The following is a 26,062-nucleotide window of genomic DNA, read 5'->3' as shown; positions in this document are numbered from 1 at the left end:
AGGGGGAGAGAGAGAAATGGGAGAAGAGGAGACACAGAAGAGCAAGGCCAAAGAAGGACAAAATTGAAAACAGCTAAGGTGGAGAAATAAGGACAAAATGTGCAAAGGCAGAAAGAAAGCAGGAGGAGGGAGAGAACAGAAAAAGAGGGCGGATGGGCATTGACACTGCATGAGAGAGAAAAGGAGAGAAAGAGTTAGTCCTATAAAAAGAGACTGTGGCTGCATCTGCTCTACCTATAGCCAGCAGATCTTAATCTATGGCAGAGTAATAAAGCTCGTACTAAATCTCTCCACTGCACCTCCATATAATTATATTCATGGGGTCTGTGTAAAGAGAGCCTCTGATTTAGCGTCCAGTGTTTGGGTGGGTGTATGTGTGTCCAGGCATGTATGTGAAAAAAAGAGGGACACTACATATATGAGTGAATATGTGAGAGTGATAAAATATTCCCTGGAGAAAATGCAGCAACAGCTGTGATGGTCTGTGACTTACAATGGCGGCAGAGCAAAAAATTAATTCTGAAAATAATAACAAGTGAGTTGTTTCACCTGTGCCACATTGGATTTAACAGCAAATGCAAAAGCAATTTAGAAAGGAAAAAAAAAAAAGCCTCAAGGTCATATTCGATTTTTCTCCAACATCCCGAGAGCGAAATTCGTCAAGGTCATGCACAATTCGTGGATGGCAGAGCGGGAATGTGTGTGTGTGTGTGTGTGTGTGTGTGTGTGTGTGTGTGTGTGTGTATAAAAGGGTTTGTGTGACAAAGATTATGGTAGTGTAGTGCACGTGCATGTGGTGTCATTGGAAGCACAGAAAAATGTGCATGTGCTTCAAACATGCAAAGAGACCAATTGTGCTACGTGTGTCTCTGTGCAGGTTTGTGTAAAAGGACGATGGAAATGTGAAAGCAATTTGTGTAAAGAAGTGCATGTTCCTCACCGTGCCTCTGCAGCAAGCAGCTCGTCGTAGTGGGAGGAGCGCTGGTCGTCGTCCTGTCTGTATCTGATGCACGTAGCAAGGCCTTTACTGACCAGAGCCTCGGCTATGTTACTGCACAAAGAAAGAGAGATTAGCTTAATAAAAATAGTAACACTCAAAAGCCTTTGGCTTCATGTTGAATTTAAAATGCACATAACAAATCCCAAAGGTGGCTTTGCTAGGGAACAAAGGTCACTTAAATGTTGACATTGCACACTTGACAAACCACTTCTTCGCTGTGCTACTTATGTACAGAGGAGAGGATGAAGGCCAGAAAAAGGAGAGCATTGTTGGACTTAATGCAGCACTTAGTGGCTAGCCTTTGGACATCGGTGTTCCAGTTTACGTGTGGGAGAAAGAAATGAAGGGACAGGAAGAGCAGTCATGTTCTGTTATTCTTTAGAAATGACCTTGTATCATGTGGTGCATTTGTCTGTCCCCATGTTGCAGGCATGTAACAATCCAGCTTTCATTAAGATAAAAAAAAAGTAATTTACTTTTTACAGTTACATCAAAAGCTGAGCATAATAACATTTTACTTAATAAACACAATGTTTATTAAGTAAAATGCTATTATGCTAAACATATTTTGTATTATTTAAACTAAAAAAAAAAATTGGAATATTTATGTTACAAACCCCCTTACCAGTCAGCTCCATGCTAAGTATAGCATGATTTTATGATTATAAACAGGCTCCTTCATACTCTCAAGCAGAGCTCATTTCTGTGCTACTGAGTCAGTTTCCACAAGCGGGGAATAAACCATAAGACAAGGTCATACCAGGTTGAAACCTCCACTCCACTGACTGCCTTGCCCCCTGACCCCTGCACTCATGGTGGACATGCCAACTGTTACCCATGGGACAGAACGGCTGGTCTAGTCAGCTAATGCCAAGCTGTAATTGGCTGGTCAAAGGGTCGGGTCCTGACCTCTGTGTCTGTGTGCGAATCAGATGTAAAACTGTTGGTTTGATGATGAAGGTGGATCCATGTTGCAGTGTGTGCATGTGACTGGGATCTATTCTTATGAATCAAGGCGTAAAAGCATAGACTGATACAGAAGAGGGAAGAACAGAATGTGCTTTCAATTGCTTTTTGGGCAAAATCGGATGTCTTAAAGTTCATTTCAAGTCACGTGCCATTAAAGCTCCTCTATCTGGTTTTGATTACATTTTAACCTCTGAGCAGTTCAATAACATTTATATCTGCTATAAAATACATGTTTCAAACAGATAATCTTCAAAAACAGTGTTAGAAGATAGAAAATAAATTGCTTGCACTGAGGCGACCATTCTCGTGAAAATTAAAATGGAAAGAAGCACTTTCAGGTTGCTTTGTGATTCATGACGATTACAAGTTCTAAGCATTTATAAATGATTGTACTCTGTGTTGTCTTGCTTTAGATTAACTTAATTTCTAAAGTTTTGTGCTTAGAGACCATCCGTAATAAAAATGTTTTAGAAGACAAATCTCTAAGACAGAAAAATTACATAGTCTACGATCTAGCAGTAAGGGCTGATTATGTGTTACGGATGTAGAAAAAAAAGGCAAGTTTCATTCTGCAGGAACCTTGTCTTGATTGTTAAATTGCATCAAGAATAATAGAATAAACCTGAGTAGAACAGAAAAGATAAAAGTGTGGTACTTACATGCCACCAATTGTGACTGTAGCACAGGTACGTTCTGAAAAGGCAGGGGTGCTTTCTCCTGGACCAGTAGCTGCTCTGATGTAGTCCACTGTCACATTGACCTGAAAGGGCATGTACGTAGAGGAAGAGGTCAAAAAAAATACACCAAGGAGTACTGAGACAAACTAAATGCAACACCAGTTACAGTAATAATTAGAGTTAGGGGTGTTTTGACTTGTGTGTATATCTATGTGTGTGTGTGTGTGTCCTAGTTCTCAAGGTCACCCCCAGTCAGTGTGAATCACATCAGGCAGCACTGTAGATCTCCCCAGAGGATGAGTATTAACACACTGTGGGTGTTTGGGACAACACACACACACACACACACACACACACACACACACTGTGATAGAACCCAAATGACACTACACTTTGTGTTCTGAACACAGCTCCCTGGAGACAGACTCCAATCCACCCACCCTGAAGATACAATTTTGTCACTCAGCTGTGTGTGCGTGCATATCCACAGGCATGTAACAAAGAGGAAAGCCTACTCTGTGGGCCAGACGCAGGAAGACAGTGCTTCAGCGTGGATGCAGCCAGACTAGTAGACACAATCGGCAGTTAAAGAGCTACGTGTCAACCGTGTCAGACAAGTGCGATTGGAGTAATAAAAAAAAATAAAAAATAAATAAAGTGGGAATCTGGCTCTGCATCACAGAGTAGACACAAGTCAAACTGAGACGATGCAGAGAAGCCCATTACAGAGACATGAAAGAGATGCCAACCAGGACACGGAACGACATCGACTTGTCATTACATGGACAGGATGAGGACATGGTGATGTGAGCAGGGGAGGAGAAGAGCTTCTGTCTGAGCAAAATTGATGTGTTGTAGTGTACGGTTTAGCTGTTAGTATTTGATGCATTTTTAGGGCAGACCAAAAAAAAAAAAAAAAGAAAAGAAAAGATAGCAGGAGATGGATTATAGATTTTGGAGGTCTTTGTTGCCAGTACTGATAAAATAGAAAAGAAAATGTTTGTGAAACGGCAATTCCAATTCATGAATCTTGTGTAAGATAATCAGTTAAAATATCAACAAACTCTTAGAAGATAATAGAGGTGGGGATGTTTAGAAAACTCAGATTCAGATTGTCGGTGTCCTGATTCTCAGGCTCTATACTGATTCTTGATCCAAATAAATAGAAAAGCGGGTACTAGTTTCAGGAAGCAGATTTTTATTTATTTTCTTATTTCAAACTGTTTATCAATTTAGAAGTTTATTACAGTCTTCTATCTGAATAAAATTCAAAATGAGCCCAAACCTTCTTCATCTTTGAAAATAAACTATATCATATGTACCCGTTTACAACATAATGTATATTAATAGTCCTAATATCCTGATTAACCCTCATATTATCAGCAACAGAATTGATTTGTGATCCTGCCAACAGCAGAGCATTGTGCAGCATTCCTGCTTTTTTCAACAGCCCCAATTTCATCAGTGTTGTAACCATGCAAATAACCCTTCTTATTGTCATGTGAGAAATTCATTTAACCTCACTTCCTCATGCAGGCTCTTCATATCCTCGAAGCAAAAACATTTCAGAGTTTCATGTCAATTCAGCCTTATTAAAACGTGAAGCAATTTAAATGAAGAGAAACATCATTTCGCATTGTTCTTGGTTACATTTGTGTTTAATGGCCAAGCATGGGTAATTGTAGAATTGGGGGGGGCAAACAAAGCAATGAAAAACAGGAAGGATGCAAGTTAGCTAAAGAGAATAAAATGAGATGAAACAACAAATGAGATGAAGAAATGTAACAGAAAAAAAGACGAGTGTTGAGGCAAACGGACTGGAGTCTGGAAGACAAGAACAAAATGTAATTTTTGATGCTATAAGCTGTGAAACCAGAACACCAGTAGGCTAGTTCCCCATTAAGCGATGTGATGACAGATTATAAACTTTGACCAGGCGATGTTAGATTAAAGGAATTCAAGGCCCATTCTCCACGGGCCATCTAACCGATCTCCTGATAAGCCAAAGCTTTCTATAAGAACCCCCCAGAGGAGAGTGAGACGGAGGGGGAGAGGCAGTGGATGGATTAGAAAGTGGGGGAGTGATAAGGACAAGGACAGCAGGAGTAGTGTGAAACAAAATGTTTTTGTTCTGCTGAGGCGACAAGCAGGATGAAGAGATTTGGTTTTCCGCTGGTTGCTGACAGGACTTTCATTTAAGACAAGTCTAAATAACAAGACCTTATGCTGAAGTACTTTTAAGTTAGCATATCTGTGCCATGCCATATCGCAACAAACAGTAATCACTGCACAGCATGGGTGATTTTCCAGGCAGGAACACGATAAAATGCTGCTTTTGTTGACAAAGCTAAGGAAAAGCTAGTTTTACGCAGACTGCAATGAGCACCTTTCACCAGAAATATCCATATATTTGTAATCAAAGAGCACACTTATCCCTGCTAGGCTTGACAGTGTAAATGCATCTGATGCACCACTGAAGAAGGGTATTAGAGATGAAGGTGTTGCAGCAGCATTGTACTGCACTGCACTATGAATATAAGCCAATCGCAGTCAAAAAAATTTGGTTTGAACAAAAATGATCTCTGGACATCTTTAAGCACCGAGGAGGCAAATAAATACCGGAGAGAAGGAGGAGTGATGGTTAAAAAAAATGAGTACAAGAGGCCAAGCAAGGTGAGAGTGCAGTAAGAGAGGAGAAAGACAGCATCTGTGTAAGAGAAGGGCTTAAGTTGCTGCTGTGTTTTAGTGGGCTGTAATCGCAGCTAGCCATCATTTAATGAAATGAGCTGTGCTGGAGGGGAAAAAACTTCAGGACAGGACAGTGAAAACAAGAGAGGGAAGAGAAGGAGGATGAAGAGGGAGCACCCATCTGGACTTTGAATAATGGGATGCTTTTGTCTACGGGTTCTGCATCTACTTGAACGCACACACCTCAAGCTTTACCCTTAAATGAAGTCTCACTCTAACAAATGCACACCACATCAAAATATCGGGTCCCATCCATGGCGTTCTCAGTGTATGTGCACTCACATGCACACCAATAAGAGGGGAGAACTCTGGCGCTAACAGTACTACACAAGCAGCTGCATAACAGGAGCCACTTTGAGCACGCAGGATAATCCGAATGTGCTCAACCCTGATAAGTGGCTTAATGCAACATTTCCATTGGACTTTTTTTCTGCTGAGGCTGAGACCCAGGCGCACAAGAAGCACTACTTATAAAGTTAGCCAAATCGAGCTTTTTGGGATTATGTCACCATGCAAGCGTTGCCATTTCAATGGGGGTGGGGATATATATGAGAGTGAGACAGACAGACGTGGAGTGACAGAGAGAAAGGAGAGAAAGAAACTGCTTCAATGCAAGTTTAGCCTACCGTAAAGGCATGGTTCAAATTTTTTGACATAAGGTGTCTGAGTCACTGAAGTTCTTTAAATGCAACCTGATATCAAAGTAAAAAGCATACGTCAAAGCTATCACTTTAATAACACCCGGCAATAATAACTTTTTTACCTTCTTATGTCTCATGTGGTTGTGTAATGGCTGGGATAAAATGTGAAAACTTTATTCAGAGGAGAGTTCTGTCAGGAATAATAATCAAAGACATGTTTGAGGAAGTAGGATAATATTTCAACAGCACCTGTAGCTGTAATGTCCACTTTCAAAGTCTAGACCAGGTATTGCTCCAATTAATTTTTGCTCCAATTCATTTCCCCTCCCCCACCACCAAAAAAAGGGAAAAAAGGCAGTCTGTTGAATATGGATATTAGATATGCTTTATAAAAGATCAAAAGCACCATGCTCTCCTTATAGAGATGAGGAAAAGGGGGTTTAATAGAAAAAAAACATTTAATGTAGCTTTATTCTCCTAAAGCGGAGCGGTGGCATTAGGGCTTTGAGCTTTAGCTCAGCACACTGAGACTCATAGTTAATGCTTAGTCACGTCCTAGAAGGTTTAGTCAGGGGAAAATCTGCTTGTTTTCCAATTCATGCAATGTATTGCACTCTGAGGCAGTCTCTGACACATGAAAAGGAATACTGTCAAGGGGAATACCTGTAGGTCAATCTGTTAATTCAACCTTGTGACTGAACGGGACAATTCGGTTTGGTCAAGTCCAGTTTGAGTTACATGATATAATGATACATCTCTTGTAATCTCACAATGAATCTTCAGTCACGCCTCTAAAAGGAAAATCCAGTTCTCCCACTTCTTTTCCCTACTCTTTCAGGGAAGACCAGGGCCAGACAGAGTATTCAATTTTAAATCCAGCAGGTCAAGCCCCAATTACCCCACTGGTGAGGTAAAATCTTTGTCTCAGTTTGTGTCAGAGGGGGAAAAGAAAGAAAGAAAAAAAAAAAGATAAAAGTAGAGCTCTCTAGAGCAGAATTTAAGGGAAAGCAGTGGTCTTAGACTTCTACTAATGCTTACTGCTCCAAATCTGTCTCCACAGAGCTTAGTGTTTGGAGACAGGATGACAGTAAGTGGGTCGACTAAACTCCTCTCTTTGTTGGAGTGCAACATGCATCCGTGCACTTGTGCACCTACCTGCATCCAATTTAACAACTCACGCAGGCCGAGGTAGCATAGATTAACATTAAAGCCTTGAGGGTTAAGTGTTGTGCTTGGAAATAAACATTCAGCCATTGCGAGCCTGTGATCACTTCATCCAAACTAATTCTTTCTTGTTACCAAGGCAGCTGAAGGGTGATACTTCAAAAACCTGCAGCTTTTTTTTCCATTTTCATTTTTTTAGGCTCTGCAATTATTTTAAAAAAGATGATACATGGTGACAGAAGGTTTAATTCAGAGCTTTAGCCGTGTGTCTTAGCAACAATAAAGGAACAGGAGGGAAGCAATGTTCCAGAGCTCTTCTGTTATTGATTCAGCAGAGTATGGAGGGAGCGGGCTGTTCTGCTGGCAAATGGGCAAGAGCTCTCCACTTAAACCGAACTCACTTCAAAGAGCCTATAAGCACACACTTGGGAGACCCAATTTCAATAATAATCAAACATAGAGGAATACAGTGGCGTAGTAGGCTGTACATACGGTATATATTCAGCCTAATGACAGAGGAGGGTAGGGTGAAGCCACATGATGCAGATCTTAAGAGAAGTTCCCAGTAAAGATAAAAAGTAACTGGATAACATGCACGGAGCCACAGAGAGTAGTAGATAATTAGCTTTAGGTATGGAACGTAGTGCTTTGGGGGTTTGTTGTGCTGTTGCCTGAATGATCTCCATACGTCATGGAGTGCACCCACACCTGCGTCAAGAGTTGTCCCTGTTTGATTGGATTGTCGAGGACACATTCTAATGCAGATGCAAACCTGGTGATGCACTCTCCTTTTGAAAAGATGCAGACTCTTATCACACTGAAGAGACCCGACTCTTTTTGACACATTCACAATCATGCATACTTTCCTTTCCAATAAACCCTACAAAACAGCAATTTGCCTGCCACAGAAAGGCACGGGAACATTTTAGCTATGTTGAATTTTGAAACACCCTAGAGTCTAATCAAGAAATACTGTGACATCAAACATGGCGTTAGATTGATATGAGTGGCACCAAGGTATTCTGAGTGTGTGTGTGTGTGTTGTTGTTGACCATTAAACATGAAACATGTCAAGGCATGTAAAGTAGACATGTTGCATTGTTATTTTATTGTGGACATGCAATTCTATAAACAAGCCCAACACTCACTTGGTGACTAGATATGAGATGTGGAGATACAGACCAAAGCCACAACACTTATATTGCCACACTGCCACTATATTTTGTAAAGTCTTTTACACCTTGACAAGGCTATAATCCCCCTATCCCTACCCCACTTAAACATTCATTATCCCCAGTATCCAAATACCACAAATAAACAGCTGAATCATTATTCTCGCTTCACTCGTCAAAAGCCAGCTTACGGCTGCATTTTCTGTCATTAAAAAAACATTAATGAGGATGATTAAAAAAAACTGTGATGAGAGGCTGGGACAGGGATATGAAACACACTCCTGTACTGAACGCCAAAAAGGAACTTTAGGCTTTGAGTGGGTGAATGTTTTAGTGTTTATTGTGCCCAACAGAGACACGGGCTGAGAATTTAAAAAAAAGCAGGCTAAGAATTGATTTGTGGTAGTCTAAGCTCCAAAAATCTGATACTTGGAAGTCAGCTGCAAAACAGCATTGAATTGATGAGATAACTTTTGACAAGGAAAGTCATTTTGCCAGCATGGTTGTGCATAAATAACAGCAATTCCATGTAGATGTTTGCAAGAAAGAAAGATTACAATTTTTCCAGTGTGGTCGCCATTATCATGTAGCCCGTCTGCAGCTGACAAGTGTTTCAGTTTGCTATTTGGAAAAACAAACCATCATTCAGCCCAGTCAGTGGACAATAGCTCTGGGTGTGCCCGAGAGCAAAAGTCGCCTTCTCTTGCGGTGCCATTATTGCCACTGAAGGCGGCAAAATTGCTACTATATGGACAATGACGAAAATGTAGGCATCATTTTACTGATTTACTGAAAAGGGACCCAGGGTTAATAAACAGCCCAGAAACTTTATGATACAAAAAGGCAAAGTTGTTATTGTATGTTTAAAATTGGATAGATTTAGTTGCAAATCAGCACTCACTTGTAATATTTGTAGCTTAACTTTTTCAAATATTAAACTTTATTTCATCAGTTCATCTGCTCACATTCTTTTCCACACAAAAATGCAGATGTTCAAGCAGTGGCGTGCGTGTGTACGTATGTGAAGTGCTCTTTAGCTCGGTGCTCGGCTCTGCAGGGTTAGATGTGTGTAAATCATAGCGGCCCCCAAGGTGTACAGACCTGGTAGATCAATAGACACAAGAGGGGGAAATCAACACTGCTTGTTTAAAGGGTGCGTTCAGGCCAATACCGAGCCCCAGGGCATCCGCTGAGAGTACTTGGTATTCACATTGAGAGAGGGAGAGAAAAAGATATCTAGCTTAGGTCTTCAGAAATGTGTGTTTGGCTACTCGTGAGAGGAGTGGGTGGGATGTTGGAGTGTCTGTACAGCCACAGGGGGAGCTTCCTGTTTAGAGCTATTGTTTAATTCGTTCAAGGCTGATTGGAGGCAATCATGTTGACTCTCATACTGACACACACACACACACACACACACACACACCAAGAGAGCAATCGGTAGCTTTCAAAGTCAGTCATTAGTTTTCACCTTTTTTCCAATGAGCTTCTTCCTCAGGAACTCGCGGGCTTCGAACATGTAGGGGATGTCGTAAAGTGGACGGAAGCGTTTGTCTTTGTCCTTGTTCTTCTCCTGAACAGAGATGGAGGGAGGATGGGGAGACGGGTCAAGGAAGAGGATGGGTGGAGGGAGAAGACAAAATGAGAAGAAGAGGAGAAAGTTAGTCACATCATAAAGCTTTGTGAGCTGTGTGGCTTAACATGTCCCCCTAACCCCCATCCTTCATCCAATCAGACACAAAACACAGACACACAAAATTGCACACAATAGCCTGTTTGGTCCATTTTTCCTCTTTACTTCAGTCCTGCAAAATGGAGGATCTAGACAGTGGATTATGCAGCAGCAGCAGCATTTGACACACACACACACACCCCTACCCCAAGTGACATACACCTTCCTTAAACACAAAAATGTCACTTGCTGTTAATAACGACACAAAATACACTAAAAATAAATACGAAATAAAAAAAACAAATCAAAATGCACAGTTGCCAAGGACACACGGATGAAAACAGCCAATGCAAAGACATGTTGAACAGATGCACAACAGCGAGCTGACACCATGTGTGTACACATCTTGCATACACAGATGCAGCCGCATGCCACACGTACACTCGCACAGCTGCACACAAAAACTTCCCTCAATATGCTCACCCACTCTCTGACAGGAGCACCACAAATAGAACATATTTGCATTTTCAAAAAGGAGGCTGGGGTTTTGTGTCGCTCCCAGTGTGAGGACACAAACACACACACACACACACACACACACACACACACACACACAAAGTGACAGGTGCCGTTTTTGTAGGGGCGGGATAAAAAATAATAATACAGAAAATGACAATGGTGCAGTGGGAAAATAAACGACAGGCACTAACAGGAAGAAATAAGGCTATGAATGACAATACCAGTATGCTCGCCACCCATACCCCTCCTACGCTCCTCTATGAACGCCATCATTATCTGTCATACAAACAGAAGTAACTCTTACAAATGAACACACAGGCTTGGATTCATTCCTCATTTCCTCTGGTCCTAAAAATGGGTTTCATTTATCTTTAATGCCTCTCCAGTTGTTTGGAACTGCCAGGTGTGGCACACAGCTGGGCAGATGGATGTCGAGAACAGGCACATATTGACTCATACAACTCTTATGATTCACTAGAAGTGTGTGGCAGTGTATTAATCTGCACATACTTCACCCTTTGCCCGTATTTTGGTATTATTTTGATGTGTTTGGGATGTTTCTGGGGAACCTTTGGGCAGTTGGTGCGTAGCCCCCCAGCCAATAACTGCTTGCAGGGTTTGAGGCCTGGACTCGTAGTGTAGCTACTAGGCTGCATCGCATCTCTCCTCTGCTCTGCTCTCTGTCTGTCTGTCTCATGGATGTTTACAGAGCAGCAGGTGTCTGGTTGACCGAGGGCGGAGAACAGGGAGGCCACAACTCTGCATTCATACAAAATCCAGCAATACAGCACCTTCTTGTATGCCTGTGTGGAAATAGGGTTGTTTTTATTTGTGCTTTACTATATAACGGCTGTGAAACAATAGGAAAATAATGTTTAATTGATTTTGATTCACCACTTTGTTGCCTGTGCCTCTTCTCTCTCTCTCAAAAATCTACTCCAATATATATTTCAATGACGCTCATTTTACCCTCCAAAATACTGTTAATACTTTTAATGAGTCTCAATATGACTAAACAGAAGGCCTGCTGGTGAGGGAGCTCTAGAAACTGCCAGATCTACGAGCCAACAGAGTTCTTTTAACCTTGGCAGGAATGTAATAACCTTTACGTTTAATAGCCTTCCACGTTTCTTTTCTGACTCCCTCGCTCCTGTCTGTCTCCACTTTCACTGGCCGAGTCAGCACAGCATGGAACCTTGGAGGTGAGTTAATCTCACTCATGGCCAGTGGAAATCCCCCACCTGCTCAGCCAAAAGCCAATGTCCTCCATTTTGTGTCAGCTGAGGCTTATTGTCAGGGTCTTTCATCCCTTCCAAGTCAGTTACGATGAGATGATGAGGCCTTTTAGGGGAAGTGCCAGCCAGGAATCCTGCATTTTGTGCCTAATTGGTGGACTTAGCCCTGTACTACTGAGGATGTGGGCAACTTTTAACAAGCTGACATTGTTTCATTGAAATCCTACTTATTGGAGCACATCTTACATTAAAAGAATTCACAGACACTGAATGATGGTGTTTGCTTCCTGAGGGGTTTTGACACTCAGTACGTCCGTAGTTGTACTCCATTTTGGGGGCCATTAGGATTTTTGACAGACACGGGTCAGAACAACAAGATAACTTCAACAGGGAAAAGTAAAGAATGAGCACAGGAGAGAAGAGGGGAAGACAAAAAAGAGAAAAATCATTTCTAACTAATAAGGTGTTTCACGGTCGAAAGGGAGCCATGTCACTGAGGGCGAAGAGTGTAAATGTCAGCACTCTATGCCAATTAGGCACAGGGAGTGGAGAAGCAGACAAGGAGGACAAAAGGTACTACCTCCTCCATCTTTTAGAAGGTCTGCGGGGAATGGAGCGAGACTGAGTGGTAGATGGCAAGGTGAAAGAGTCAGAAAACAAGAAAATTAGACAATGAGAGGAAATGTTATAACTAAGAACATGGGCAGTGAAGAGGAACACACTGGTGATCACATTCTCAACACTGGGCAGATAACTTCACCTGTGTCTTAGCTAATAGTATTCTTCACACTATGATGGCATCAAGCTAGATGGTGAGAGAGACGCTGTTAAAACAGAAACAGCAGCTGCTTGCAAAAGGCAGCTATCAGAAGTTTTTAGCATAGGCATGGAAAAAATGAAGCCAATTAAACAATTGGCCAATATTTCTCAATAGGCCTGGTCTACTTTAGCCCTGGTCCAACAAAAAAGTTAAGGTACTTTGGAACCAGAGGAACTAAACTCAGGAACTAAACTTGGACCCTTTTTTTGACAGCGCTTGATACACAGCATTCACACATTTACTGCTCCATGAGTAGGATGTAATTAATTAATGAAACAGAGAAATTCAGAGGAAGAAATGTGAAGTGAAAATAAGAGTGTCTCAAATCATCTTTTTGAGTGTTTGATGCTCATTCGTTTCTGCTTTACAGTGTAACCTGAAACTGAAAATTTTATGTCTCTCATTCACTGACTTTGTTCTCGCTACCTCCACTCTCTCCTCATTCATTCTTTAGCTCGCTCGACCACCGTAGCTGCCTTCCACTCATTTGCTAGTGCTCTCAGGTTGCTCTTTGTTTTTAAATTGAACCAGGAGGCTGATAAGAAAATATGACTTTACTTCAATGTTAAACGATGAGAAATGCCCTCCGTTCGTCCTAAATCGATACTAGGAGTACTTCCTTGATTTATGAATGAAGCCGTACACAAGTTGGAGGCAGGAAGGCCGTATGTGTTTGACCACTCTTTGATGATCATCCTTGCAAACCTTGTAAATCCAGGTGGAGGAACTGAGGTCCCCAAAAGGCTCAAAGTCCCTGGGGAGAGTTCCTAAGGTCAAATGCTGCTTTTGTGTTCCTGCTACAAGAAGGGGCCCCACATCAGATTTAGTGCCATTCAAAAGTGACTTTATGAGTATGGTTGTTGAACCTTGAACACGTGAGTGGAAAAAGTGGATGTGAAAAGACAAATTATTATTATGACTCTGGAGCAGATTTCAACTTTCAGTCCCAAGACGCAGATAAACAGACAACCTTAGCGTCATTAAATTACTCCGACAAGACAAACTCTGTGTACATCATTCATAAACTATAAATTATGCAGTTGCAGGAAGGTTACAGGAGGAGGAGAGAGTCATTGCTGTGTATCAACCGTGACCTAATAACAGCAGTTTGCTCTCACTATCCTCGGGGGGAGTTCTGTTCTATTTGGGGTAAATTCCCTTCGTTCCAAATTACCCGCTACTGCTCAGGAATCATCTTTGACTATTGCAGAGGCATGACGCTAGCTGGATTGTACAGTGTCGCAGGGCTGCGGGGGGGGTGGGCTACAAATGTGTGGAAGCTACTGCTGGAAGCATTTTTGCAGCCTCTGGAACGTCAAGGGGTGAAATCATGACTCAGGAGCTCGGTGTGTGTTCTGATGTTTGGCTGTGGTGTTGGGAGAATGTACAGTATTGGGGCTTTTTTGCATCGGACTGATAAAATAGAGTGTATTGTTTTGCTGTTAACCTCTATTTGGAGTGAAATACACTGGTGTCCAAGTCCCTGACAAAGTGGACTTTTTTTTTTTTTTTTGATTAAGCAGTGCGCTGGGAGCCTCACGCAAACAGTCCAACAGTTACTATTGTAAGACTAACAACATTACTCAATGGTGTATGCATGAACATTAAATTGTGCAGAGGGTTGGGGCACAGACAGGAACACAGCACAAGACAAATAGAGAGACGGACAGACAGAGTCACAGAGTGAGGACATACATTTCCTGAAGCAAGAGCATGAAGGATATAGTTGGTTATTGTACAATACAAAATCTAATTGCCTTTACAGCATTATTGCCCACACAGCACAACACAAATAAGTCATTACTAAACTGACTTGTACTGATCCCACATTGGACATAAAAGCAAACGTGGATTTCGGAACCAAATTACCTGTAGCACCGTAATAACACACAGACACACAATTCATGATTAGTTGCAACCAAACTGCTGCAGGAAAATGTATTTAGACAGTTGTGACAGGCTGCAGCCCATGTTATGATTGTGCAATCATTAATAAGGATGTCCAGCTAACAATGCGATGACAATGTGAACTACTATGGTGCCTAAATATCCTCCTGTGTTTCTCATAACAATCAACTACTGAAAGCACAGCAAACATTTGATAATATTGATCATATTGCATCCATCTAGAACACAGACCTCCTCTTTCTAAATGTCCTGTGTCAAAAAGAAAAGGTGATCTCAGGTGGTGTGTACTTCCTGCTCTAGACAACTGCAACAGTCTCATTATTTTCTAATGCAGCGCTGTATAACTTCCTCCCCACTCCACTCACACAAACAAAAGTGAGCCAAGTCCTTGCTTCTTCAACAGTGGCAGCCAAATAAGTGCAATGGGGCCAAAAATTCTCATCTAGTAGTAAGGAGAGATACTGGCTACCAATCTGCTCTATTCAGCCAATGGTTGCACAAGTGAATCATGAGGTGAATGACCCTCCTCCTCCCTTGTCATCTTCCTTCCAAATCTGAGGTCAAAGCATGTCATGCCAGGCTAGGGGCTTGCTGAGAGCACACACATGGCCAAACATAAGATTTGGAGGATGGGGACAGAAGTGGTGGTGAGGAGGAGGAAGAGGAGGAGGAGGAGGAGGACGAGGAGGATGAGGAGGAGGAGGAGAGGGAAAAAAAAACAAACAAGAGAAACAAGAGAAAAGAGAAAGAACTCAGAGGCAAAAATAGAGTAGGAACAGATGGGTCTGTCTGCTGAAATATCTACTAATTTTTACCAGAACCAAACTTTAAGCGACAATAGATTTCAACAATAAAAACAAAAGGCATTTAATCATTTATTTTCATGATGAAATGTGAGTGAAACTAAGGAAAAAGCAACCTTTGAAAACTAGAACTATGTTAAAATGTCTAACGCGGAGAGAAACAGGCAGATGAATCAATTAACTATCTATCTATCTAACTAATTAATGCTTTCATGCAATGTCTTATTCAATAGTTTACATGCATCTGTGGAAGCATACTCTGTAGATTAAGATAAACTATCTGACCTGTTGCACTACCATTATTAAGATGCATCTGCATTCAGTAAAGTTGGGTGTATATCAGTTAAAAACGTGAACATTTATGTCTGAACTAAAATCATCTACAAACAATGGACTCTGTGTGTGTGTGTGTGTGCGTGTGTGTGTGTGTGTGCGAACAAGTAAACAGTGCTGCTTCCACTGACCTTGCAGTGTACAAGAACCTCATCTGTAACCATGGTAACTGTACACAGAGGCTGACAGATGTAGCATCAAAACAGTTACAAGACAGTGAATACATGTTAAAAATCAGACTGATCAAAATTAAACTAAACCTAACAAAAAATCTAAAATTTCAATAAAATTAAAACTATATTTGTTATAAAGATTCAAACTAAAACAAAAATGGGGTGCCAGAAGTAACACTGACTTCAAGAGTTATATTCCAAGTCATTTGCATTCTGAAAGTTGCCAGATTCTGTTGTGAAGCACCAGAGAAAATAAACAAACTTGATAATCCCATTAATAACATTGCCCCAAACCTCCTTCCAAATGATGTCTTTCATGTTGCTTTTCTGTGAATTGCTTGTTAGCTGTGATCTTCTACCCGACTGTTTGTCTTTTGGTCCCACATGTGTTTTTTTTTTGCTCAGTATTTGGCTGTCGTCACCTTCTCAATCTTTTCCATTGTATCTGAGCATCCTGACCTACACTACAGTTGATAATTAGGTGACTCTCTATAACCACATTACAACTATTTTTTCCATTCTCATTTTCTACCACATTTTTTTTTAGACTTTGATGTCTCGAATGGATCTTGTAGATGTACATTGAATACATTTAAACAATGGCAGCTGTACACCTACCGAAATATGTAGCAATTTGTGACAAGACATTACAGATTCTGATGTATTTTACATACTTAAGATATAGAAACTGTCAAATTCTGCCTACAGACTTTTCAGACCTGTGCAATGCTGTGCAATCCTGGCGTATTTACAGAAATGCTAATCCATGAGCAGAGTTCCAGTGCTAAAATAAACCTCAAATATGTAAGAGTGAAAAAATAAGAGGGAGACAGAAGAAAGGAGACAAGGGGGAAGAGATGCAGGGAGATAGACAGATAGTTTATGGGAGCCAGCAAGAGACAGGACAGACAAAGATGTATAGTGAGGCTAAATCATCTACAAAGCACACACACTCACACACACAGGTGGACTGTAGAGAGGTTGGACGAGTGGGCAGGGCTGTATGGAGTAGTGTGGGGATGAGCCATAGTCATTGTGTTGCCTTATATAAGGACAGTGAGTTGACCCCTCGCATCAGCACTATCCTTAACCCTACTTAAACCACGTACGCACACTGATACTTTACAATGCATGAGGAGACGCACACAAACACTTACGACTCGATGCATGTGCGTCGTCGTCAAAGCAGACGCACACGCACACACACAAACACACACACACACACACAAACGCATCCAAACACACAGAGTATAAGCGAGTGAGTGGGTGTTAACAGTGAGTCACTGAATAGCACCGACATCTCTCCCCACTCGTGTTTACGCTGGGCTTGTCCTGCTGCACACAGAGAGAGAGAAAAATGGAGAAAGAGTGCAAAAAAAAGAAAAAAAAAAGAAAAAAGAGGGGTAAAGAGAAAAGAGGGAGGATGAGAGTGAGAGAGGGAGAAGAAAAAGCTGACTCCAACTCCCAAGCTGAAAATAACTCGCATCTGAAGATATGCCACAGCAGTAACACTGAGGGAGGAGTGGAACCAAAAAAAAAAAAAAGGAGAGAAAGAGATGAGAGTAAGTGGGGAAAATCATGTATGTTTTTGGTGCAGCCAGACGCTATTGGTCCACTAATCTGTCAATCTGAACACAATTAGTATAGTCATGAAAGAAAAGGAGGGTGTTAGGAGGATAAAAGCAACCAAAAAAGGAGAGGAGAGGAGGAGGAGAGGAGATGAGAGGAGGAGGAGCGGGGTTTGATAGGAACTGTCACAGTTTATCAGTGCACTGGTACATCGCATCTGGCCTCAGTACCCCTGAACACAAACATCCAGGCACAACCACACCCCCACACATAGATTGCCTTGCTTGCAGAATGGACGGTCAAACAGTGCACAGACACATCCAGACAGACAGAGATAATAATGACAACTGGCACAAGAAAATTCCCGACAGTCCTCCGCACAACACATACACACAATTGTTCCAATACCAAAAGTTTGAGTTCGTATGTGTGAACATTTCCAGGGAGGTTCATAGATAGTGCCAACATGCACACATATAGCGTGTCTCTATATACAAACATACAGTACGTGGCTGCACAATGCATGATTGTGCACACGCTGACGTCAATTTCCAATTTTGTTCCCTAACATTTACTAATGCAGTTTAACCAAGCGTGTGTGTGTGTGTGTGTGTGAGTGTGTGTGCGCTGTGCTGCAAACCGTGACTATGTGTCTGTCTGTCTGCTGCACCGTAAGCAAGAAGCCAGCTGACTCGTGACAGTGTTAGGCAACATGATGTCAGTGTGTGTAGAGCTTCTGGCTGAGAGATACCTGCTGTGACCTCTCACTCACTTGACCTAAAGGTAAGAATCAACACTGCTGCTTACAAGCCGCACTAAAATATCTGACTTTTTCAGTTTGTGCATACCAATCGCTGCAGGTAGAGTATGTCACCATGAACACTGACTTTTCTTTTTTTTTTTAATTCAGGTGAGATGGACAAAACCTATAATATGACTGTCTATGAAAATAGTTCAAGCAACAATGATGAAAGGAAAAGGAACTGTCCAGAGCAGTTTCTGATAAAATACAGTAAACATATGCAAAAACTGATAAAAGCCATGCTTTAGAAACATTCATGCTCAGCAGTTTTGTACTCTGGCATGGATTTTCCAAGGTATGACTTTGTAAATGTGTAATATTGCTCATTACTGGGCTCATTTTGTTGCAATTTGCAGCACTCTATCCATTTGTTTTGTGTTAAATGTTAATGTTAAACACTGTAATTGAAACTTGTATCCATTTGATGGCATAGTTTGATTCTCAGAGATTAAGAAAGGCTTGAGTTATCTGCTTTTGCTGTGGGGAAAAAGAAAGACTGACAGTAGTATCTATTTTTTTCCCCAAAAACTAAATTTAAATGTGAGAAAAACATGTTTCAAAAAAGTTGAATTCTGTAAGATACCTGTATTTTGCTCAGTTATTTTTACTTTAACAAAAAAAAAACCCAGCTGCAGTTTGAGTGATAGTCCCTGGGATGCACAGAAAAATAACAAGATTCATGAAAAAGAAAAAAAAATCTAATATCTGATTTTACAAATGAGCTCTTCGAGTGTGAAGGAGGCCAGAAAATAAGCTCCCCGGCTCACCTGAGCTCACTCACCTCATTCGGTGATCAGACATCACCAACACAAAACAAGCCCGGCTGCCAAATGGGATTGGATGTAGACTTCTCAATCCCATGCATGCATAAACAAGATTTAGTTAAGATATCAGAGGAATTTCAATGCTCTGTCAGTTTCTTTTATTCTACCTTACAGTCCAGGGGCTCATCACATCCTCAGCAAACCTATCACAGCTCTGCATTGCTGCCATAGCGACAACACGCAAAGCTGAGCCAACAGCGTTACAGACAGGCAGCTCTTTAGCTCAAAGACAGAAATAACTAAAAGACAACAACACAGCAGCAGTAGGACCACGGACAACACAAAATGTAACAACACCACCTCCAAACACAGAACTGCGCTCCAGCATTTCCAGAAAGGCCCCTCCTGCTGGTGAGAAGCACAGGCTACCATATACTGATAACATCTTCCAACTAGGATTAAAGAAAATGTAAAATTTTGCTTTTTAAACATGATAAAGATAACTGAATACTGCTAAGTAGTGACAACATTTTAGTCTAGATAAAAAAAAAAAAATGACCTCATGTTGTAAGTGATGTCATTTATGCATTTAGAATAGTAACAATAAAATACTATCTGCCTCTTTTTTATTATTATTACTATGGTTGTACCATTATGTTACTAGTATTACTAATATTACTATTATTATTACTATTATTATTATCATTATTCTTAAGTGATATTTTATGCATGTTATAAAAAATGTATTCTACCAGGCCAGTGAGCTGGTGCCCAGAACGTCCGTTTATAGACAAACATTAAAAATCAAACATATAACCACAAAAATTAAATATGCATAAAGTGCTCTCTGCCAGTGTAACACATATACAATACACACAAAGACACACATCTGGGCTCACTCTCTCAGGCTTCCTGCAACATACGACTGTGTAATGAAGCACAAAACGCATACTGTTGAAGCATCTGGTGCAGGCACAGACAGAGCGACAGAGACTACAGACAGGCACTAAAAGACAGAAAGAGGTGGAAATAGAAGGAGGAGAGACAAAGATTAAAGTGGGGGAATCAAAAGTAAAAAAGGAATGCAAATGAGGAAGGAGTGAAAAGAAGCAGGGAAAGTGGGAGGGCAAATCAGGAAAATAAAAAATAAGAGAAAGAGAGACAAAGGAAGACCAGGCCAGAAAAGAGTTGGAAAAGCTGCAATGGAAGGAAAGAGAGAGAGGTTGATACAACCACAGAGAGCCAAGGAGGATAAACACACAGGAAGGGCAACGGTGCAGGTCAAGAATCTGACCACGGCGTGCACACCCGGAGGGAGAGAGGGTAGCAGGAAGAAAAAGTGACTGTAGAGGAGAACAGAAGGAAGAAGAAAGGCAGAGAGAGATACAGAGCATTCTCTTAATGATGCAAGGCACTGAGGACACTGAGGGGAAGAGAGGAGCGAGGATGGTGGTCTGCGGAGGGTAGGATAGAAAATAAAATTAAACTAGGCATTGAGAAAAAGGAAAAAGATTGAAAATACTAAACTATAAAATGGAAAACATGCAGAGAGCGACTCGCTGAAACAAATCAAAAAAAGCATTGGTAAAGGGCTTAAACAGAAATTGTGCATTCTCACTTTAACAACTGTTTTCCAGACAGGAACACAACACCACCTCTGTCTCATATCTTTTTGAACAGGGAAATGTGAAGCATGACTTGCTTCTAAATGGATATTACCGTAAAGCAGTGTGTTGAATAGAGGAATAGCTGTCAAACAGCCTCAGACATGATAAACAAAGGGAGACAAGGGTTTAATTTGAAACATGTAATTCTCCCTCTAACAAAAACAAATGACTGCTGTGACACTAAAACTTTCTAATTAATGGTAATGACATTTCACAGGCATCGTGAGCCTTATTTACAAAGTAATAATAATAATAATAATAATAATAATAATAATAATATGTGGGACTCTGATATCAATAATAATGGAGAAATAAGTGATCACTAGTTTTTCTTTGAGTAATAAGGACATGGTGTTGAAATGAAACCTTGCGGAAGAGTAGGCAATCTAAGTTTTAATTGTACTGTGATTAAAAGGCCTTTAATTTGTGTTACACACAGTACCGGGAACTGAAAATCAAGCTAAATTATTAAATTAAAAGGTTTAATGGCAAAAATTGTTCATCCTCTGAACAGGAGGTGGGTGACTGACATCCAGCGCAGTAGACTTGTGTGTGTCAGTGTCATTGCATACACGCCCTTTTTCCATTTCAAATCAGACACTGCCTTGTGGATAAATGTACATCTCTTCTGTTGCGACTAGGTGAAGTGTCTGTAAGCAGGTATATGTACGTGTGTGTTTTCACAGTCTTAAAGAGATTCTCAGAAAAAAGGGGGAGTGGGGAGAGGAAGGGAAAAAAATCGATCTGCCTCACTCTCTGCAGTGCTGCAACCACTGGGTGTGTGCGAGTGTCTCGCCGTGTTAGTGCGCCAACTACAGGGGCGCCACCAAGTGGTCAAAACTATTCCTTCGATCATTTAGAGAGAGAAGACTAATAATTGAAGAGAAAAAAAAGAAGGCAAGGGATGGGATAAATATTCAGGAATTTGTGGAGGGACATGTAAACAGCTTGTGTTTGACTTAAAATGAAAAATAAATCAACTCTGTCAAGGCACACGAGACAGAAGTGACACTAGTCGTCTCTCCGGAGCTTCTAATTAATTCGTTGGCAATGCAAGACCACAAGCTCTCCCACACAGGACCAAATTCAGCCACCTATTCACACACAAATACACACACACACACACACAGTATCCACTCACTCGGTACACAGACACACAACCAGACAGACACACAGGTTTGTTTGTACCTCTCCCTCAATTCTTGGGGGCCGGATGCTGGACAGGTGGATGGTCTTGTATTCTCCAGAGTTCAGCTTGACCACCATGGCATCAGCGTTGACCACCTGCATCACCTACAAGGACAAAAGGAGAGGAAGGAGAGCTTAAAATAAAGACAGGAGGATAAAAATGTCCTGAATATAATCAGGCGAATATAAAGCACAAAAAACTTAGAGGACATGACACTTAACATTTTCATTGAAATTCAATTAAGGCATCACAAAACCTGTATGTCCTTGTGGAAGAAACAAACAAAAAAATAATAACCCCTTACAGAATAGAGGAGTGTTGGAGGAAAAAAAGACTGGCATTGAATTTTGATGAGTGAGGAGGTGACTCAAAGAACGACCGGAACTAAAGGAGCAGGTAAAAAGATAAATGGAGAGGAAGAGATCTATTCAAAGACGGAGGGAGAGTGATAGAGCAGATCATGTGCTGTCACGAGCAGGAGGCACTGAGCGCGAGGTAAGAAAGGAGAAATCCTTGAGTGACTAAGTAAGTGAGCTAAGTCGTCTCAGCAGGCCGGCGAGGTTTGGAGGACAGACCGAGGACGTTTTGCTATCTGGGGGATTGGCACCAGGAGGGAGGGACGGAGAATGAAGATAGACTGGTAGAGCATTATACAGCCTTCAGCCCAACGACTGGCAAGAAGCATTTTGTACTGGCGACCTTTACAAGTGTAGCTAAAGACATAGGCTCCTTTAATGTTTGACATTTACATTTTATTTCTCCATGCACCAAAAGGTAGCTACCACAGTTTTATAGCAGGTACAGCTCAGAAGAAGATGATCAAAGCTAGGAAAGTAGCATCAGTCCAAGGATCTACTTGGAATCTACTTTCTTAGTCTTATCATTTAAAGTAATGAATAATAATAAAGTGTGCGATAAATATTTGTAATCTAACCCAATCTATGTATGTGCCTTTTTTATGCGTCTGTGCCCTCCAAAGTAAGGAGACAGATTTGGGGTATAATGTGACTGAGATGGAGGAGGCATCCAAACACAGAGCCTTTAAGTAGGCCGCTTGCAGGAGATGGAGAAATCAATCGCACTACACATGTTGCTACCCACACGTGTATTAAATGGCCTCCTCATCACTCAAACAGTACTTCATATGTAGGCTGTGCTCTAGCTGAAGTCCTAAAAATGAGATGTGAAGGTCTGAGCCATGTATCAAGCACAATTTGAACCATGTGGGTGATCCTGTTCCTGATTCTGTGGTAGGAAAACATAAACATTAAGACAAAGTTGTTTGTGATGGCGTGTGCAGCAGACACAAATCTAGGTGTATTAGGCTCTTTGGGAGATTCATTATTCCATGAAAACAAATCAGACTGCCATTGCTTTTGCCACCAGAGAACAGAAATTAGACCAGCCCACATGCTAAAAAGGCTGCCCACAACAGCAGCCAAAATACATCATATACTAATCACTGAGCTGAGTGGGAGAGATACAGAGACATAGGGAGCAAGAGGGAGAGAGACAGCGAGGGGGAGAGGTGTAATGAGTATGTGCAAGAGGGGAGCATGCATGCACATGGATACATGCACACACACGCACCAGCCTACACAAATTCACACTGTAACAAGGTCATTTTGTGGCCTGCCCAAGTAAATAAAGTGCAACAGAGAATGTGGCAGGAACAGAAGAAAATGGCTCAGCATTTACTGGCTAATTATCAGCCGGAGGAGGCGAGACGCGAAGAGACGAAGGAAGACAGATCAACACACACCGAGATAGGGGGGGAACAGAAAGATGAAGCGAGCCAGAAAGACAAGAGTGTAATCTCACAGCAAATATCACAAGAACAGAGATGGAAGATAGACAGAAAAATAGAGCAAAAAGTCTTTGCAAAGTAGCTGCCATGAGGGTCAAGCAGGCAGGCAGAGAAGACAAATAGGCAGGCAGCGTGACTCACTGGTCTAATCTGACACTCGAGAGGTGGGGATCTACTGCCACCCTCTGACCGTGGCCGACATGACATCTGCAGTGGCCGAGATCAGTCACGGTGCAAGGAGGAACTTGGCTACTGTCAGGCAATGTGTTGGTTGTCAGTCGGCTCCATTAAGGTGGTTTTAACCACAGGGCCAAGCACAGGCTTAGGCAGCACTTACTCATTACTCATGTCAGATCATCTCCTTCAAAAGCAACACCTATGGCAGCAGTGTTTCATCTTCGTCTTGCTGCCAGTGGAGACGATTTGTCACCCAAATTATATAGTTTTGCAAACAAGTGGTGTTTTTGATGTCATGATAAACAATTTGGGTTGACTTCTAGCCCCTCAAGGCTGCTTAAACAGAGTGGTTGATGAGCATGTCATGCTGTAAGAGGACATTTTGCTGGGATAGGTACCAATAATCAGAGATAATTTCAGATAATTGCTGCTCCTCTTGACTGATGTTAATTGGGGCATGAACAAATATACCAGACTCTCATCAACTTTACCCTAAAGTGACTTTTTAATCTCTTAAAAGAAGCTGTCTGACCTTGTATCCATTCTGTCTGACTTATTTAAACTGGGACAGATGTGAACAGCCAAAAGAGGCCCTCATGTCATCTCTTTCCCTCTTTACCAATGTTAAAATATACTAATTATGTAACAAAATGTTCAATTGCTCCTGTGCAATGATGAGTTAAAGAGCACTCCTCTTCACCTACTCCCAATATAACACTGAAAAAGCATTGTACCTGTATATACAGTAAGTGTAGTCAGTATCACAACTGAAATGTTTGATTTTTATGATCTTCTTTTCCTAGGGGTATGTCACACAACACAACTGTAAAACTGCACTGTGTGTTCTGATTTACAAATATGCATGTTGGAACAGACTATCAGTGGGAAAATACCTGTAATCAGCTTCACAAAAACATACCACTGCAGAACACATTATTAACACTGTTACTCTTTATATAAACCACATACATTATGAAATACAAACCACTTTTTTAGGCAAGTACGGCCTTCTTATTTGGTGGACCTGAAAGCAACAGTAGCAGTGTCCCTGACAATCTAGTGATGAAAGGCTGGTAAAAAGGGGTTTACACCACGTCACTTTTTATCCATCACCTTGTAGGTGGATGGCTACCCAGGGGAGGGGAGGGCAAAGGAAAGGAAAGGAAAGGAGGGGAGAGGAAGACTATTGGGACATGGCCTATATCTGCTTCTCCAATCCCAGCAGAGATGGGAGGAAAAGAGGCGAGGCAGTGGGAAAGGAAGATGCGTCAGCAGGATTGACTTGTGAGGATTGGACCTGCGCTGCCTCTCCGCTCTATCCATCACTCAGGTAATAAGAAGTGAAAAGTAGAGTGGTCGAGAACAGTGGAGGAGTATATGATGATGGGATTGATGGATAGATGTGTCCCTGAGAGAGTCGGAGCATTGCCGTATTAGGTGCCGACAAACGTCACAGGGACAAGTGCGGCGGGACGATGACGGGCCTGAGTAACCTTAGCCTGTACAATATGTACTTAACTTTAAAAAAAGCTCATGACAACTCCATTTGTAACAAAGTTTTTAGGGTCAGATGATCCTAATGCCATTTCAGAGGCCTTTCAACTCCATGATCCAAGCCACCTTAGATGCCAGCATACACCCTACGGCTCATGAATAACTCTACTGGACCAGGCGTAGTGTCTCAGGATCTGCCGATGGCTTTCTAATCCCTAAACAAACTGACTAACTGAGCAGCAGCTGGCAGGGAGTAAGCCGCCCCCATGGCTCTGTTGGGGGGAGAGCAGTTGCAGGGGGGAGAAAAAAAAGGACAGTGACAAGTCCTGCAGAGATCAAAAAGTACATCAAGGTTTAACAGGGAGCATCAGCAGGGCAGGGGGTGCTACAGAGAGGACACACATGGTACCATGGATCATGATTAGATGTTTTCTGACTTCTCGTGTCTTTTCATGCTTCTTCACTCACTCAATACCTCTCCACACAAACACAAACTTTCTTTTAATTTCTTCTATAACCCAATATTGCTTTTTTTTCTCCATACTTATTCCTTTTTTTTTCCTGAGCTCACCTCCAAATGTTCCCTCGCTCCCCCTCTGCCCGCATCCAACCCTCTTTCATTGAAGGGGGTTCAGAGAGATCTGAGAGCAGCTCACACTGATAATATAAATGTTTTATCCTTTCTCTAGCCTCTTCCCTCTGACTCAGGAAAAAATATACATACACACAGTTTCTTTTTGCGCCTTCTTTATGCGTGTGCAG

The 26,062-nt window shown here is 41.6% G+C and overlaps 1 protein-coding gene across 1 annotated transcript in view; it reads right to left on the bottom strand.

Moving 5' to 3' along the window:
- Nucleotides 1-26,062, bottom strand: part of snd1 (staphylococcal nuclease and tudor domain containing 1) — a 180,119-nt gene that overhangs the window by 137,225 nt on the left and 16,832 nt on the right. The window contains exons 10-13 of the mRNA XM_053314118.1: nt 21,822-21,926; nt 9,840-9,941; nt 2,629-2,729; nt 941-1,051 (exon numbers count right to left, since the gene is read on the bottom strand). Coding sequence (XP_053170093.1) covers nt 941-1,051; nt 2,629-2,729; nt 9,840-9,941; nt 21,822-21,926 — 419 coding nt within the window. The remainder of the gene's footprint in view (nt 1-940; nt 1,052-2,628; nt 2,730-9,839; nt 9,942-21,821; nt 21,927-26,062) is intronic.

The sequence above is a fragment of the Scomber japonicus genome, chromosome 23 (assembly GCF_027409825.1).
Source record: "Scomber japonicus isolate fScoJap1 chromosome 23, fScoJap1.pri, whole genome shotgun sequence".
Classification (NCBI taxonomy): Eukaryota; Metazoa; Chordata; class Actinopteri; order Scombriformes; family Scombridae; genus Scomber; species Scomber japonicus.
Note: the sequence above shows the minus strand (reverse complement) of the source record. Positions and strands in the feature narration are given on the sequence as shown.